Source organism: Bos javanicus, chromosome X, assembly GCF_032452875.1.
Source record: "Bos javanicus breed banteng chromosome X, ARS-OSU_banteng_1.0, whole genome shotgun sequence".
NCBI lineage: Eukaryota > Metazoa > Chordata > Mammalia > Artiodactyla > Bovidae > Bos > Bos javanicus.
The window spans coordinates 128214535-128233451 of record NC_083897.1 but is presented as its reverse complement, the minus strand read 5'-3'; the positions used below and the strand labels follow the sequence as shown (position 1 = coordinate 128233451).

Below are 18917 nucleotides of genomic sequence, written 5' to 3'. Positions count from 1 at the left end.
AGAGTGGTGGTGGGGGGCATCCAGGTTGAGCGCTTCAGCTGTGTGTGTGTGTGTGTGTGTGTGTGTGTGTGTTTGTTTAAAGAGTGGTGGTGGGGGGGCATCCAGATTTTTTTTCCTTTCCTCCTTTGGCGTCTTTGAGGAGGGGTCTAGAATCCAGTGCTCCGAGCTGCGCAGTAGAAACATGTCACAGAATCCCACGTCCAGGCACTCCCCCCAGAGGTTAAGGTCCCTGAGGGTTGCTGTTTCTCTAAAGACCCTCAGGTGATTCTGTGTGCCCAAGACTCAGAAGCCTCGGGCAGCGTAAGCAGTGTGAACTGGCAGGCAGTGAGCCAGATGTGCTGTGCTCTACTCTAGTAGTTTCTGCCACAGCAGGTCTGGGGCCACACCCCAAACAGTATTTCTGGCAAGCTCCTCTTGGAGGATGTTGATACTGTGGGTCAGTTAACCCCACTGTGAGTAGCACTGTAATAAGCGGTTATCAGTTAATGCAGACTGTAGTCAAATGCAGGATGAAAAAGTCTGCAAAGAGCTTGATAAGATGCTAGGGGCATCCAGGAGTTTAAGATTTTGGGTTTTGTTTTCTCCTTAAGACTTTATAGATGATCTATCTAGACTTTTTCTCTCATCAATATGAAATGAAAGTCAACCTGAGACTAGGGAAGGAAACCTAAATTAAGAAATGACTGAGAACAGGGGACTTGCCTGGTGGTCCAGTGGTTGGGACACTGCTCCCCATGTGGGGCTGCCTGGGTTCCATCCCTGGTCAGGAAACTGGATCCTGCATGCTGCACCTAAGAGCCTGTATGCTGCAGCTACGAAGATCCTGCTTGCCGTAACTAAGACCTGGTACAGCCAAGTTAAAAAGAAAAAAGAAATGACTGATAACAGAAGATACTGGTGCACTGAGTTCTCTGTATTTTCCTAAGTCTATGTAGTATCTTCTAGAGTCTAAAACTGTTAAGAGTCTTAGTAATTTGCACTATTAATTTTAAAATGTGAACTCCTGTGTATTTTTGATGGCTTTCGTTCTTTTCTCCCAATGGAAACTAAGTCCTAGAATTCCACGAGGTTTCATTAATGTCCCACATTCTCCCCCTGGTTTTTCTAATTAAAAGAACCCCTGCTCCCATCTTAGAGAGGCTCAAAAGACAATGTCGTAAGGTGAAGGAAACTTGTACTTTTGAGCTCACCTCCCCTTCTATTATTCTTTTTGTAAGTCCACGTAGTTCTTCCCTGTGAACATATCTTCACCTCTCAAAGAAACCCTAACCCCTGTGCCCTCAAGCCCAAATCTGTATTTCTGACTGCATAGCAAACCCCCATATGTGCATGGAATAGATCCCTCCAATGTATCTAAAGTGATTTCCTCTCAAGGGTTACCCAGACCCTCCACTGCCTCCGTCCTCGCCCAGTTACTGGCAAGTCTCCTGGAAGCAGAGGTCTGCAGCTGGCCTTACACCCTCTGGCCTCTCTTCTTTCTCTCTGCCCCCCTCTCTCCCTGTCCTAGCTGTGGTCCATAACTTGGGGACCACAGCAAATCAGACCTTGCCTCTCTGCCACCTTGTAGGTTCCTCCTCTAACCCAGCTGAAGCCTTGAATCTCTTGTTTTTGTGTAGTCGCTCAGTTGTGTGCCTCTTTGCAACCCCCATGGACTGAAGTCCGCCAGGCTCCTCTGTCCATGAAATTTCCGAGGCAAGAATACTGGAGTGGGTTGCCATTTCCTTCTCCAGGGCATCTTCCCAACCCAGGGATGGAACCCGCATCTCCTACATTGGCAGGCAGATTCTTTTCTGCGAAGCCACCAGGGAAGTCCCTTGCATCTCCTACCACCTCCTAAGGACCTTTGGGGCTGGACAGGGCCAACCATTCTACTTCAGTTCTTGAATCTTCTACCCTAGACACCAATCCCAGTTTTCTAGAAGACTTAGAATTCTTCCTGGAAGGGAGTTTTTGAGTGATAAGAGCTGTTGGAAATTGCTTCTGAAAACAGAGAAAAGAAAAATTAACATGTTTAGTTTACTTTTTTTTCTTGGCCTTGCCATGCAGCTTGCTGGCTCTTAGTTCCCTGACCAGGGATGGAACCCGGGCCCCCTGCAGTGGAAGCATAGAGTCCCAACCACTAGACCATCAGGGAAGTCACTAACGTGCTTAGAGACTTGTTTCCACATTGGTCTTCCTCTTCTCTCACTTGCTCAGCTGGGACCCATCTCCATGTTGCCTAAGATCTTGGTCCTCAGTCACCTTTTTTTTTTGGTCTCCATTCCCCTCCCCCCCCCCCGCCCCCTTGCAACTTTTCCTCTTTCATTATTTTTGCTTTTAATCAGATGAGGTCAGTGCTTGTCCCCACCTTCTGGCATTCTCCGTGTTCCTGCAGTTCTCTGGTGGAAGATTCTTTGCTAGAACCACCTAGCTGGTTAAGAGGTGGCATTTCTCTATCATTCTTTGACCCCTAGCTCCTCTCCTTTGTGTGGCAGATTGGGGTGGGGGGTGATCAGCTAGTTCAGGAGTACATGAGTTAGTGGTATCCCTGGCCTGAACTTGATTTTGAGGCCATTTAAGGGCTGAAGGTGAAAATTAACTAGTTGTATTTATCTTTTTAAATCCAAGCACACTGCTTGTATTCTCTGAACAGAATTCTTCATCTTATTTAGTATTATTATTCAAATGTTTCTTTAACCACACCTTATAGTGAGATAAGTGCTTTTAGAACTTTCCTGATGGTTCTATGGCTTAGGACTCCTTGCTTCCAATGCAGGGAGCCCAATTTGATCACTAGTCAGGGAATTAGATCCCTCATGCCCCAACTAAGACTGGCATAGCCAAATATTTTAAAAAAGAAGTGATTTTATATCAGATGTGCACGTAACATATCTGCATATATACAAATATACATGTCTAATTGAAGGAAAAGTTTCTTCAGATAATTCTTATGCATGTTTGATACACTATTTTTATTTCATAAAAAAGCTGGCCAGACACACTGAATTAGAGGTTAAAGCTTTTCCTGTAAGGAGCTCCTTTTTTTTTTTAAAACAACTCTAAAAATGTAAGAACCATATTTAATCTGCATGCTTCACAAAACATGCCAAGGGCTGGATCTGACTTGCAGGCCGCTAACTCAATGAATGTAGCCACCACCTGCCTGCAGTCAGAAAAACACGGCTCTGTTTTGAACTCCGAGGGAAATTGGGAGAACCAAGTTTGCTCTGCCCCACCCTTCCATCCTTTTAAGGAGGGATCAGTCACTGCTGAGGAACCTTCTTAAAAATCAGATTCACAGGACTTCCTGCTGAATCACTTTCTGGGCCAAATAACCTGTTTGAAAACCTTAGCACTTCATGATTCTGTCTAAAATCTTGCCTAAATGATTGGCCTCCCTGCCCCCATGAAGAGGCTCTAATAAGAAAGCCACAGGGTAATTATGTTATTTTGGGGAAAAAAGAGCAGTGGTTTTGCCTTTTAACTGGGTTGGTGCCTTTTTTCTTTGGAGTGCCATGATACCGTTCCTAACCTTACAATTATGCTCTCCTCTGTAGCTTTGCCAATTTGAGAATCTACCCGCATGGATTGGTGTTGCTGGATCTTCAGAGCTACGACGGTGACGCACAAGGCAAAGAAGTTGATAGTGTCAGTTTTCTACTTTTATTTACTCAAGTATTTAAGGATCACAAAAACAGCTCAGTTCAATAATAAAATCATTTTCACCTAATTGCTGACTTCCCAGTTAATTTTAAACTTGGCTGCCTTCAGATAAGTGATTTTAGAAGAAAAATAATTGTTCCTCAAGTGATTTTTAGTAACCTGGTTCTCATCTTTCCCTTGACCATTTGAATACAGAGTAAATGACTTGACTTTGCACTGGAGGGAATGTAAACCTTTAACCAGGATATCAATAGCTGCAATATCCTTGAGCCTTCCTTTTGATACTGTTGATACCATAGGCTGAAGTGAGATTGGCACTGGGAGGGATAGATGACAGGGGAGTGTGGAATTGGGCCAGGCCTGCAGGCTGCTGGAGAGTTGGGGGAGGACAAGTATATCTGGACACCTGCCAGAGTGACAGCTCTGTCAACATGACCTTGACCTCCTGGTCTGTAATTTAGCCCTTCTACTCAGCTTATTTGATAAGCCCATTGATTTCTTTTCTTGTTATTGCAGCTTTTGAACAAAGTAGAAGAAAGAATGAAAGAATTGAGTCAGGACAGTACTGAGCGGGTAAAGCGGTAAGTCCACTCCTGAATATTCTTTTATATTTGGTTAATTGATAAAATGGGCTTCCTTGGTGGCTCAGATGATAAAGAATCTGCCTGCCAATGCAGGAGATGTGGGTTTGATCTCTGGGTGGGGAAGATCCCCTGGAGAAGGGCATGACAGCCTACTCCAGTATTCTTGCCTGGAGAATCCTGTGGACAGAGGAGCCTGGCAGGCTACAGTATATGAGGTCACAGAGAGTTGGACACGACTGAGTGACTAAACAACAATAAAAACAATCAATAAAATAATCGCAATGGTGGTATTATCCCTGAGCAGTGTCTATGTAAGATGTGGAAGAAATCAGTCAACTTCTGCTTCTGGCCACTTGATAGGCTAATGTAGATGGCCCTGATGGCAGAAGACTAACTGTGTGTGTGTGTGTGTGTGTGTGTGTGTGTGAGAGAGAGAGAGAGAGAGAGAGAGAGAGAGAGAGAGATGCTAGATAAAATGGAACAGGGGCAGAAGAATGTACAGTGATCCCAAGGGGTGAAACTGTAATGCAGAGAATCAGATGGGGCTGGCACCTCAAAGAGGAGCTAGAAAACTCCTCAACCGTGTCTAGTGAAGAGAAAAAAATCATCTATCTTTCCTCAGAGTTCTGGGCCCCACAGTATAATTAAGCAGTTTTAAGAGATTTTGACAGGATGGGATGATAGAAAATATGCCTCAGTGCTTTCAGGTAGGATGATATTGACATTGCAAGAACATCAGAGCCAACCCACCTTGAGCACCCCCAGTGGGTTCTTTTCAGTTGATGACAAAGACCATTAAGCTTTTGTTGAGGAGTGCAGCTACTATATCACCTGTGTCTGTTTAAAACTAAGTTAATAAAAAAACCAAAAACAGTTCATTTCCTTACTCCCCTCTTGTCACTAGCTAATGGCTAGTGACTGCCATATTGGACAACACAGAGAAATGTTCTGTTGGACAGCACAGATGTATGTGCTGGTGGTGTCAGATGTTAGAAGAGCTTTGATAGAAGTAAAGTTTTGGCATTCTTTGGGAGGGGTGGTGGCTCAGAGGTTAAAGTGTCTGCCTGCAATGCGGGAGACCTGGGTTCAATCCCTGGGTTGGGAAGATCCCCTGGAGAAGGACATGGCAACTCACTCCAGTATTCTTGCCTGGGAAATCCCATGGACAGAGGAGCCTGGTGGCCTACATTCCATGGAATCGCAAAGAGTCATACACGACTGAGCAACTTCACTTCACTTCACTTCAGAGTCTGTCAGGTCCTGGGAATTAAGAATGTGCATTAATCATGGCTGCACAGTAAGTTATTCTGAGCGGTTTGGCCTTGCTCTCCCTGGGTGGGTCCTTATTGGACCCCCCAAAATGGGTCTGTCCCTGGACAGCAAGGAGTTCAAACCAGTCAGTCCTGGTAATCAGTCCTGAATATTCATTGGAAGGACTGATGCTGAAGTTCCAATACTTTGGCCGCCTGATGTGAAGAGCCGGCTCATTGGAAAAGACCCTGATACTGGGAAAGATTGAAGGCAGGAGGAGAAGGGGACGACAGAGGATGAGATGGTTGGATGGCATCACTGACTTGATGTACATGAGTTTGAGCAAGCTCCGGGAGATGTTGATAGACAGGGAAGCCTGGCGTGCCGCAGTCCATGGGGTTGCAAAGAGACAGGACTTAGCAACTGAACGACAGTAACAGCTTGCTCATAAAGGCAAATACATAGATGTAGTAACACAGAGAGACTTGATTAAGGTCAGACCATCACTGTTAGAAGTGACCAGAATACAGACTTCTCCAGTTCAAGGCATTTTCCACAAGAGGGAATCCTTACTGGCTGTTTAAGGATGTTTAAGTACTTAATGGTTCATCCTGCTAAATTTGATCAGCCTGGAGGAAAGCCCCAGGACAGGTGTAAAATAATTAGAAACTTGTTTAACCACCAACTTGAATACAAGGCAGGAAACTGCATGTGAAGAGAGCAGGACCACAGGACACAGTATAGAACTTGGCCACTTGACTGAAATCTGTTAGAGCAGCCAGACTTATTTACCCCCCAAGTTCAGTTTATGTATCCTGAGGCCCTTCCTGGTCCTCAAGTAACTTGTCCACACCCACACTCTTTTCTGAAATTTCCCTCTTTTCCTGTTTGCAAAGTTTACCTAATCTTTCCGGAGTTGATCCATCTGAATTGAACGGGTTCCCACTGTGTCTTTAGTTGGGTGATAATGAATTGGCCAACATCAAAATGCCAGATTTTTGTTTTTATTGGGGTTACTTCTAGGGGTGAATGAATAGATGAAATGCGTTTATGGGCCTCAGCACTCATGAAATCTGGTTCCTGTGTGGTTGTGGTGTGGGAATTTTTGAAGTGAGAGTGCAGTTACATTTCCGATTTCAGTTCAAAACACAGCACAGGCCTTGTTTTTCCTCGTCACTGTTTTTACATCTTTTTATAAAATCAGGGTGGAGGGCGCAGGAAGTTATTGGGAATACTTTGTCGTAGGCCCTTTGTTTTTGGCCTCAAAAGGACAAAAATGTTGCCGCTTTGCTGTCTGAGGAATGACATTGTTAAAGACTGAATCATTAACATCGGAAATGATTACTCCCCTGTGGGCAGCATACCTTTAATTTCTCCTACCTGATGAGAATTTCAGTCTTTACAAACTTCTCAAAGATGTCCTTGTGTGCATCCCTTGATGGGAACCAGGACTGTACCCCAAGGCTGCCCTCTTGTTTCTTCTGACTGTTCTTCCTCTGTGTCCATATCCCCTCACTTCTCTGATTAGCATGTGTTTGAACCTGCTCCCTGGAACTCATGGTAGATCCTGGAGGCTGAAGGAAGCCTGTTTCCTGTAGTCAAGAAATGGAGGGACAAAGAAAGACTTTTGTGCTTAGGAGCCCCCAGGGTCCTGCTGGGTATCATAGAATGAGTAATTCATCAAGGTGTAGTCATCCTTAAAGATCCTTGCTTCTTTGAATCTCTTTAAAAACTACTGTGTTCAATAAAGCGCTCTACCTGCACCTAAGGCACCATTGACACATGTGAGAATGGACATTGTTTACTTTGGTTTTGTGCAAGAGTTCAGTAGCTGCCAATAGCTGGCTGGCTGTCAACCCTGAGGGGTGGGTTTCCTCCCCCGAAAGCCCTTGAGTTGCTGTTGCTTTCATCCAGTGTCACCTGGGCTCGTTCTCCCACCACTCATCAGCCAGGGGTGGAAGAGGCTTCTCCCGAGTCCTGTTTGCCTGCTCTCGGGGGTTGTCCTGCCGGGGCAACGACATTTTCCAAGAAAAACCACTTAGCTGTCTAATTCCAACAGCTGCATTTGTTCTAGAAGATGAAGAAGTGGTTAAATCAGGAGTTGGGATTAAATGATAGTTTATGGAAACTTGCTTTGTAAATTCAGTGCCTTTGACAGATATTAGTATTTCCTCATGGGGCTTCCCAGATGGTGCTAGTGGTAAAGAACTCGCTTGCCAGTGCAGGAGATGTGAGAGATGATGGGTTCGATCCGTGGGTCAGAAAGATCCCCTGGAGAAGGGAGTGGCAACCCACTCCAGGATTCTTTGCTGGAGAATTCCGTGGACAGAGGAGCCTGGTGGGCTACAGTCCATGGGGTTGCACAGAGTAGGACATGACTGATGAGACTTAGCACGCATGCAATATTTCTTCATTGAAAGCCTTGTTAACCTGTAACAGGTTCAGACTGTATTCTTGGAAACAAGTGAGCAGGGAGAGCAAAGAGTTTTGAGAGCAAGTTGGAGGTAGCCCAGCATTTTAGGTACCTGGGGTTTGCTTACTGTGAACCCCACTGTATTTGAGGACACAGAACTTGCACGTGGTTGTGTTGTGTGTGCAGGGAGCTCTGTTTGTGTTCCTCTTCATTTGCCAAGCCCCCTTTTAAGTCTGGTTTTCCCTGTCATGTAGTGACCTCTGCTGGCAGTTTCTAGTATACTCACTCTGTGTAAGACACTCAGGATTTACAAAAAGGACTGCATGAGAAAATCATCAGTTGGCAGACATTCTCATAATAATTGGTTCAGGCAAGAATCTCCTAGATGCCACTGCTGAAGGTGTGTCGAGATCAGGAACTTGACCCGGTTTTCTTGACTCGGATTTCATGGACTTGCCCCCAGCATCCCCCACCCCCCAGCCCCACACACACCCTGCTTCATAATTACAAAGGGACAGAAGGTACCTTTGCAAATGGAGGGATCTTGGGGGCACTGGCTTTAACCACATGGTCACACTTAACATTACCAATTAGGACAGGCATACATCTCAGTGTCCCTGATGTGATGGTTGCATAATGTGCCAATGTGACCCTACTGAAGAGATCTTCAGGCAAACCCACCTGAGGGATTTTCTGTAGAGCACCTGGTCTGGACTTTGCTGAGATGTGAAAGTCATGAAACACACGGGGAAGGGATGACAGTGACAACTATCTATTTTAGATGAAATGAGGGTAAAAAAGCAAAATACAGTATGTGATTCTTATTCAAAAGTAGAATAGTTATGAAGGAGATAGTTGGGGCAGTTGGGAACACTTAACATGGATTCTGAGCTAGGTGATGGTCTTACATGTGTGTGCACTTGGATGAATGTGCTAGTGGCAAAGTGGTGATGCAGACATTCTTGGGAGTCCTTCCTGCTAGAGTATTTGGGCGTGAAGCATGTCTCTAGTGGCCATTTTCTCCTTCAACTTTTTTTTTTTTTTTTAGGGAAAATTTATAGTATTATAGAAAGGTTTTTTTAAAAAGTAAATTCTTGGGACTTTGCTGGTGGTCCAGTGGCTGAGACTCCAAGCTCCCTATGCAGGGGGGCCAGGTGTGACGCCTGGTCAGGGAACTGGGTCGCACATGCTGCGATTAAGAGTTTGCACGCTGCAACTAACGATTATGCATGCCGCAACTAAGACCTGCCACAGCCAAATAAATCCATTTTTTTGCAGAGATGCTTTTTACATTGTTTGTTTGTTGATTTTGGGCATGCCTGGTCTTTGTTGCTGCCCAAGCTCTTCTCTAGTTGTGGCAAGTGGAGGCTACCCTCTAGTGCTGTGAGAGCTTCCTCCTTCTCTTCTTGGGGAGCATGGACTTCAGTAGTTGCTGAAAGTATGTGGGCTCAGTAGTTATGGTTCTTGGGCTCTAAAGCTCAGGCTCCAGTATTCTTGCCTGGAAAATCCCATGGACAGGGGAGCCTGGTGGGCTGCAGCCCATGAAGTCACAGAGTTGGATGTGAGTTGGCAGCTGAGTGCACAAATGGAGCACAGGCTCAGCAGTTGTTGTGAATGGGCTTAGTTGCTCCGTGGGTTGTGGCATCTTCTGGACCAGGGATCGAACCTGTGTCTTCTCCATTGGCAGGCGGATTCTAACCAGGGAAGCCCCAAGTTAATTCCTAATATACAACAGTGTTGAAATTTGGTAGTGGCCATTCTTACATAGCCCTCAAAGTTGAAGTTTTAGGTTGGTTGTATACTATTTAGGAGTTTGTCTGAGGCTTTGTGGCTCCATGTGGAACATTCTTGTTCCTAGGTCTTCTTTTAAGGCAGCCTCACCTAAGCAGTTTGTTGTAAGGCTCATTCCTGTTTTCCTTCTTTCCCTTTTTTTTTCCAGATTACCACCCATAGTTCGAGGAGGGGCCATTGACAGATACTGGCCCACTGCGGATGGTCGCCTGGTTGAGTACGACATAGATAAAGTGGTGTATGACGAAGACTCACCTTACCAGAACATTAAAATTTTACACTCAAAGCAATTTGGGAATATTCTCATCCTCAGTGGGGATGTTAGTAAGTATTCCATCTCTACCCCAATCATATAACAAAGTGACAATCTTAGATTGTGTTTTCCTGACATACCACCATTGTGGGTTTGTCCAGGTGTGTCGTTGGGCACTGCTGGTTATTTTTGTGTGTGTTTGGTTTTTGAGATGAATATTTACATTAGATTTACCTGTGGCTTGTCTGAGTTTTCATATTTTATAGTAGAGCCATGAAAACTTTGTCTTGATACTCTTTTTTATGTATACATAGATATACAATACATATTTATTAACATTCTCTTATAGGTTATTGTTAAGATATTGAGTCTAGTTCCCTGTGCTATACAGAAGATCCTTGTTGGTTATTTTATATTAATTGCTTGTTTATAAGGGAGTCTTTTTGTTGTGGAAAATTTCAAACCAAAGTAGACAGAACAGTAAGATGAACTCACATATACTCACCTTTGAGTGTCAACAATGATCAACTCCTGGCCAGTCTTGTTTCCTTTAAACTCCAGCCACTTTTCTCCCTCTCATATTCTTTTGAAGCAACTCTGCTGTTATATTTCATCTGGAAATATGTAATTGCTTTTTAATTATCATATCAGAACAGGCTAAAGACTGAATTTTCTTCTAAACTAAACTATATATGCGTATAATCTATGTAGGTAACATGTTGGGTGTTAGATGAGTAGGGATGAAGAAAAGTCCACAATCCAAAAGGAAAAAAAAAAAACATCAAAACCCTCGATATTACTGAGTTTTTAAAGACTGAAAAGGAAAATGTCTGAATTTTCTAGATTCTAGCAGTTTCTGGAATGATAAGTCAGGTGCTCTGAGGCTGTGGTTAAGTCACCATTTTGGATGTTTCTCCTCCCTAGATTTGGCGGAAAGTGATTTGGCGTATACCCGGGCCATCATGGGCAGTGGCAAAGAAGATTACAGTGGCAAAGATGTACTGATTCTGGGAGGTGGAGACGGGGGCATATTATGTGAAATAGTCAAACTGAAACCAAAGATGGTGACTATGGTAGAGATATCCTTTGCTGTATAAGAGATTAAGTTTGGTGGACTTTGTTCTCTTCCTCCTTTTTTGTCTTAATACTACAGGCAATGTTATGATTACTTTGAACAAAGATTTCAACTTAGTACCAGTAGCCTTTTTATATGGCTACCAACAGGCCACCAACAAAGCAGCAGAATTGAGAATGAAAGAGCAGGCAACCTTTGCACCGTGTCGATTGCCCAGCAGTTGCTGAGATAGCTTCTCCATTAGAAGGAAATTCAGTGCCTTTTGAGTGTCCTTGGTTGCCCAAATGAAGTCATTGTCTCATTCATCATTTTTTTAAACTTTATGATACCCAAATTAGTGTGAAAAATGTTATGTTCATCTTTACTTTTTAAAAACATTTCAGAATTCTTTGACATGTTCAAATACAGGGGAAATTTCTCCTTAACCTATTTTGAACATTGACCAAATGGTGATTGACGGATGTAAGAAATACATGCGAAAAACGTGTGGTGATGTCTTAGACAATCTTAAAGGAGACTGCTATCAGGTAATTATTTTTACCAGATAAATGTTTTTATATTAAGTCAGGTGATGATATGATGTTGTTGATCACAACTGTGCCTTCTTAAAACAGCTTTAAGTGTAATTGGTTAAGGAGACAAATAATTGGGACTTCCCTGGTGGTCCAGTGGCTAAAGATTCCAAACTCCCAATGCAGGGGGCCTGGGTGTGATCCCTGGTCAGGGAACTAGATCCCACATGCCCCAATTAAGACCCATTGCAGCCAAATAAATTAATAAATAATATTTTTTTAAAAGAAGAAAATTAAGATGATGAATGATCTTGTAGGGGAGGAAAAAGTTTCCTTCTATCCTTCCAATGCTTGCCTGAGACCCCTTGTAATAGAAGACTAACAAGAGGAAAAACAAGTTCATTAATGTTTTACACTCATGTATACATGGAAGATACACAGGAAAATGAGCAACTCAGAGGTAGCTTTAGAGTTTAGACTAAAATACGATCCTAACAGGGAAAGGGGGACGTAGGTGTCTTAGGTGAGAGTAGGTAACTTAGGAAAAATAGATAGGGCCTTTAGAAGAGTAGGAAAAGAGGTGTGATACTTCATAACAAAGTTTGGGTGTGGTGTCAGCCTCTTCTGCTGTGATAAGAGGCCATCTTCCCTGGTTGAATCCCTCGGGGAGGGATCTATGATACTTTAGTTCCTTTTGGGGGCTCTGTCTTTAGGTAGATAAAGGGAGTTAAGAGGCCATCTTCCCTGGTTGAGTCCCTCGGGGAGGCATCTATGATACTTTAGTTTCTTTTGGGGGCTCTGTCTTTAGGTAGATAAAGGGGAGTTAAGAGGTCATCTTCCCTGGTTGAATCCCTCGGGGAGGGATTTATGATACTTTAGTTCCTTTTGGGGGCTCTGTCTTTAGGTAGATAAAGGGGAGTTAAGAGGTCATCTTCCCTGGTTGAATCCCTCGGGGAGGGATTTATGATACTTTAGTTCCTTTTGGGGGCTCTGTCTTTAGGTAGATAAAGGGGAGTTAAGAGGTCATCTTCTCTGGTTAAATCCCTCGGGGAGGAATCTATGATACTTTAGTTCCTTTTGGGGGCTCTGTCTTTAGGTAGATAAAGGGGAGTTCAGAGAAAGCCTCTCTCTACATTTACTGTTTTGAGATAGCCTGTTCTGCTGCCCTTTATTCTCTTATGTGAGTTCTATATATATTTGTATCCAGGGAAAGTGTGTACATCTAATGAAGAAAAAGCCAATTCCAGATGCTTTGAATTTAATAGCATGAATACATTCTTATATAAAAGATATCTTGTACCTTTTAAATATTATTTCTTTATTTTTGGCAATGCTGGGTCTTTGTTGCTTTAAGCGGGCTTTCTCTCATTGCAGTGAGCAGGGGCCACTCTCTAGTTGAGGAGCACAGGTTTCTCATTGCGGTGGCTTCTCTTGTTGTGGAGCACAGGTTCTAGGCGCGTGGGCTCAGTAGTTGTGGCTTGTGCACAGGCTTATTTGCTCCATGGCATGTAGAATCTTCCTGGACCAGGGATTGAGCACGTATCCTCTGCATTGACAGGCAGATTCTTACCCGCTGCACCACCAGGGAAGTCCTCATGTGCCTTTGTATGACCTGGTAACCCCTACCTTTTGCCTATCTTAGTGTGAGTCTGTTTCTGAGTCTTTGAGAAGGGATTTACAAATTTAGAGAGTGTAGATGATTAAAATGTTTGGCGTGGGAATATTTGCTTCTTGCTAAGTAAAGTGAAAGTGAAAAATCACTCAGTTGTGTCTGACTCTTGTGACCCCATGGACTATACAGTCCATGGAATTCTCCAGGCCAGAATACTGGAGTGGGTAGCCTTTCCTTTCTCCAGGGGATCTTCCCAACCCAGGGATCGAACCCAAGCCTCCCTCATTGCAGGCGGATTCTTTACCAGCTGAGCCACCAGGGAAGCCAAGTTCCTAAATTCTACTGTGCTTGTAAGTTGACCAATCATTACAGTTTGTAGGATACATTTTGTATTGTATTTTGAGTATCCAAATATCAGTGCCCATACCCACATTATTTGGTAGAGCAAGATAGCTAAGCAAATGCATATTTTTATTTGACTAGAATCTTAAATATGTGTCTCTAGTTTTATAAACAGTTTAGATGAGTGCTTTAATTTGTTACACAAAGTACTTACTCCTACCCATGTTCTCTAAGGTGTGTGTCCAAATTTGATTTCATGGTACACTCATATTATTTTTTTTAAGCTGAGAGAGAAATTATATCTGTGTTAAAATGCAGTTGTGATAGTTTTATGGGCAAAAGGGAAAGATACATATTTCACTTAGACTATTGTAAAGTTTAAAAAGGGAGGGATGATGCAGCAGTTCTAATCCTCGGTGTTTATTTGAAGGAAAGGGAAACACTAATTCAAAAAGATATGTGCACCTCCATATTTATTGCAGCATTATTTATAATAGCCAAGATATGGAAGCAACCTAACTGTCCATTAACAGATGAATGGATAAAGAAGATGTGGTGTATATTACACAGTGGAATCCTACTCAACCATAAAAAAAAAAAGAAAAAAAATGAAATCTTGATATTTGTGACAATTTGGATGGACCTTGATGGTATTATTTTCAATTAGCATAAAGTCTGACAGAGAAAGAAAAATACTGTATGATTTCACTCATGTGGAATATAAAAAATGTTTTAATAAAGGAACAAACCAAACCAAATGAAAATACATGGATCCAGGGAACAGAGTAGTATTTCCCAGAAGGGCAAAAGGTAGGGGAGGCTGAAATGTGTAAAGGGGACCAACTGTCTGGTAATGGATGGAAATGATACTTTCGGTGGTGAGTGTACTGTAGTACACACGAAAGTTAAACTATAATGCTGTGCAACATGGAAAGGAAGAGGGCGGGTTTAGGTTCTTCAGAGCATGGCAGCCTTTTCACGATGACTAAAATATCTGCAAATTTTATAATTTGTTTATAAATATTTGCATTGTGAGCCAGACCCTCTGCTTAAGTGTTTTAAAATTTAATCCTCAAAGCCTTATGTGGCTGCTGCTTTCTGTTTTGTAGATGAAGACTATAAGTCGAAGAGTTCAAAGGGCAATTTATTCAAGGTTATAGGGTAACTTTAGAGGAATGTTTCGAATTCATGTCTCCCTGACTCCTTAGGTTGACTTACTTATATGGATTAAGAAAAAAATACAAGGACAGCACATCTAAACCTGCAGTACTATAGAGTCATAGACTGTTGTGATTGGAGGCAGGATGTGGTTGTAAGTGGGAAGATTTGCTAATGGCCCCAGGAAAAAACTTCTCGACTTTCGAGTCCAAGCTCTGAGGACAGAGCACCAAAGGCAGATGGTGACATAGACAGGGGGACCTTTTTGAGAAGGAAAAATATTTTAAATTGGTTGGCTCTTGAAGTTTAGTGCCCCACTGCATCCCCTCCCCATTTTGGGAACAGAATAGCTACCAAGGGGAGTCTGACAAACTCTTCTGATGCTAAGAGTTTTCCTGAAGCTCTAAAGGGCAGAGGGTTCCTGGTCTGTGGGACAGCAGTAGGCAAGCCCCTTAGCCATTAAAATACAACAACAAAAATAAAAAGACAAAATAGGTTCTTGGTTATACCTTAAATGACTATAATGTTGTATGTCAATTATATCTCAATAAAACTGAAAAAAAAAGCATTAAGAAACAAACCAGGTCCTTGCAACTGTTTGTCATTTGAAAACACAATTATTGTTAACCGTTTTTAGAAAATGTTCCAGTGCACACCCCATTCCTTTTATGATGGAATAATTTTAATCTTAAAATTAAAGTAGTACAGAAAGAAAAATGAAAGATTTTTTTGTATATATGTATAAGATTTGCAAGCAGTGAATCTAGCAGTTTTAAGGAATTTTTGTGCCCTAAATCTTGTCCCCAGAAGATTTTTCGTTGAATGTAAAATATGGATCTTAAATCTATTATCAACACAAGGCATTATATATATAAACTAACATTAAAAAAACTTGCTTGTTTTTGGTTGTGCTGGCTCCTGGTTGCTGTGCACTAGCTTCCTCTGGTTGCAGGGAGCAGGGCTTCCTCTCTAGTTGTGCACGGGCTTCTCACTGCCATGCTTCTCTCGTGGAGCACTGGCTCTAGGGCTGCAGGCTTCTGTAGCTGCAGCACGTGGGCTTAGTAGTTGTGGTGCACTGGGACTTAGTTGACCTGAAGCATGCGGAATCTGCCCGAACTAGGGATCGAACCCATGTCCCCTGAATTGTCAGGCAGATTCTTATCCATAGTACCACTAAGGGAAGTCCTTAGTACTCTTTTTTCTGTTAACATTTTTTATGAAGCCACCAGGTTTTCCTTTTAGGATTCTTTACTTGCTTACCCAGTTCATGGGTATGATTTGAAATTTATTAGAAACTAGGGCATGTCAAAAAGCCTTTCTTGTGAATCTTCTTGAAGATGAAGCATTTTTGCAAAAGCAGTAAGACAGTAACTGAGTGACAAGACTTAAAAGGTACAGTGAAACAACTGATCTCAATGTAACTGACAGAAGACTTGGTAATAACTAGAATTAGGGGTAACATTTTGTTAGGACACATCAGAATTATAGAAATTCCATGTTATTTTATTATTTATTATTTGGCCACATCCTGTGGCATGTGGAGATCTTAGTTCCCTGAGCAGGGATCAAATGCATGCCCCATACAGTGGAAGCATGGAGACTTAACCACTGGACTGCTAGGGAAGTCACCATATAATTTTCTTTAAATTATTATTGGAATATAGTTGATTCACAATGTTGTATTCCATATAATTTTAAGAGTGTAAAAACATTTGCCCACACAGTATAACCTGAGGAGGCTTATCACTCATTTGGCAATGTTGCCCATGTAATTTAACATACTGAATTGTCCTAATTAATCTCTGAGATGCCTCAAGGGTTCCTCTGAAGCACCCCAAAGTTAGCTGGAGGTCAAAAGAACTTCAGATCGAATTTGATATTTGTCAGAAATACTAGAAAGTCAAAGAAGATGATAAGTCACTGTGAAACAACAACCATTCACCCAACCAAAGTGACAATAAAAGATCTCAAAAGTAAATACATGAAGTCAAAATCAGATCTCTCAAAAAGGCAAAAGCAGCTTAGCACTCTAAGAAAACTTTATTTTATGCTGGGAAAGCAAAGAGAGAAAACCAAAAATCCAAATTCTAGTCTTGCATTATCAGCCTATTCTTGATAATAAATTTTATTTACTTAAATTCAGTCTAATCATAGCCAATACTGACCATGCACATACATGAACTTTTCTAAGTGTTCCTTTTTCACAAACTTTCTAAAACTTTCTATATATTATTTTGTCCCTGAGTTTCTTTACCATTCAGAAACAACCAACTCTAGGACAGAATTACCTTTTTTTCCATTTAACAAAATGGATTTCCATTCTTCATACCTGCTTTTACTGCAAACAGTAAAAGCTATACTTGTGTGTTGAAATATTTCTCTTTTTTTAAAACATTTGAAAAAATGTTTTACCTAGAAATCTCTTGAAAGTGAAAGTGTTACTTGCTTAGTCGTGTCCGACTCTTTGTGATCCCATGGACTGTAGCCCACCAGGCTCTTCTGTCCATGGAATTCTCCAGGCAAGAATACTGGAGTGAGTTGCCATGCCCTCCTCCAAGGAGTCTTCCTGACCCAGGGATTGAACCTGGGTCTCCTGCATTGCAGGTGGATTCTTCATCATCTGAGCCACCAGGGGAGCTCTTACATTTAATTTACTCAAATGTTTCATCATAGTTTTTCTTGTGGACAGATTTTATAACAATATGAGCTTTATTGACTTTCTTAGATGCAATAAAAGTGATAAACTTAATACTGATGACTCTAGAAACATGTCATATTAAACCAGCACACTTAAAGGCTAGATTTAATACCAAATATCAGTTTAATAGTGAATATTTCCTAGATCATATGAACCTGAAATTCATTTTGACTAGATTTTATATTTCTGAGAATTTACATAAGCACTTAAGTTCTTTTAAGTTAAACAGAGCTCATCTGCAAACCAAGCTTAGCAATGCAATTTGGAGATGGAGGCACATTGTATTTATAATGTATGCATAAATATGCATATGTCTGTACAGACACAGATCTAAAACTTCACCTGTTTGAGTTTAAAAAGCACCCCCCACCCCACCCCGGGATCACAGATGATTAAAGTTTCTGCCAGTTCAGGTAGATCATTTTCATCTTGAAGGCACAAAGATCTGTATGTTTCTCCTAGAAAGCTAGCTTAGTACTAATTGCACACACAAAAACCACTTTCAGAATGTCAAAAGAGCCCCATCTTGACTGTTTCCAGGGTGAGATTTCCTTCAGTTTCTACATACCTGTCACTCACTCATATTCACATGCTTCTCTTACAAAAGAACTTGAATCAGCATTCGAGTTCCCAAGACCCCCTTCATATCAGATCAGATCAGTCTCTCAGTCGTGTCCGACTCTTTGCGGCCCTGTGAATCGCAGCATGCCAGGCCTCCCTGTCCATCACCAACTCCCGGAGTTCACTCAGACTCATGTCCATCGAGTCAGTGATGCCATCCAGCCATCTCATCCTCTGTTGTCCCCTTTTCCTCCTGCCCCCAATCCCTCCCAGCATCAGTCTTTTCCAATGAGTCAACTCTTCACATGAGGTGGCCAAAGTACTGCAGTTTCAGCTTTAGCGTCATTCCTTCCGAAGAAATCCCAGGGCTGATCTCCTTCAGAATGGACTGGTTGGATCTCCTTGCAGTCCAAGGGACTCTCAAGAGTCTTCTCCAACACCACAGTTCAAAAGCATCAATTCTTCGGCGCTCAGCCTTCTTCACAGTCCAACTCTCACATCCATACATGACCACAGGAAAAATCATAGCCTTGACTAGACGGACCTTTGTTGGCAAAGTAATGTCTCTGCTTTTGAATATGCTATCTAGGTTGGTCATAACTTTCCTTCCAAGGAGTAAGCGTCTTTTAATTTCATGGCTGCAGTCACCATCTGCAGTGATTTTGGAGCCCAGAAAAATAAAGTCTGACAGTTTCCACTGTTTCCCCATCTATTTCCCATGAAGTGATGGGACCGGATGCCATGATCTTCGTTTTCTGAATGTTAAGCCAACTTTTTCACTCTCTACTTTCACTTTCATCAAGAGGCTTTTTAGTTCCTCTTCACTTTCTGCCATAAGGGTGGTGTCATCTGCATATCTGAGGTTATTGATATTTCTCCCAGCAATCTAGATTCCAGCTTGTGTTTCTTCCAGTCCAGTGTTTCTCATGATGTACTCTGCATATAAGTTAAATAAACAGGGTGACAATATACAGCCTTGACGAACTCCTTTTCTTATTTGGAACCAGTCTGTTGTTCCATGTCCA

General features: G+C 42.2%; 1 protein-coding gene across 3 annotated transcripts in view; it reads left to right on the top strand.

Annotated features, from left to right (window-relative positions):
* SMS (spermine synthase) overlaps positions 1–18917 on the top strand; it is a 50183-nt gene that overhangs the window by 19912 nt on the left and 11354 nt on the right. For all 3 annotated transcript variants that reach the window (XM_061407916.1, XM_061407915.1, XM_061407914.1), the window contains exons 3-7: positions 3537–3627; positions 4159–4223; positions 9830–10005; positions 10859–11002; positions 11436–11536. In XM_061407916.1, coding sequence (XP_061263900.1) covers positions 3537–3627; positions 4159–4223; positions 9830–10005; positions 10859–11002; positions 11436–11536 — 577 coding nt within the window. The remainder of the gene's footprint in view (positions 1–3536; positions 3628–4158; positions 4224–9829; positions 10006–10858; positions 11003–11435; positions 11537–18917) is intronic.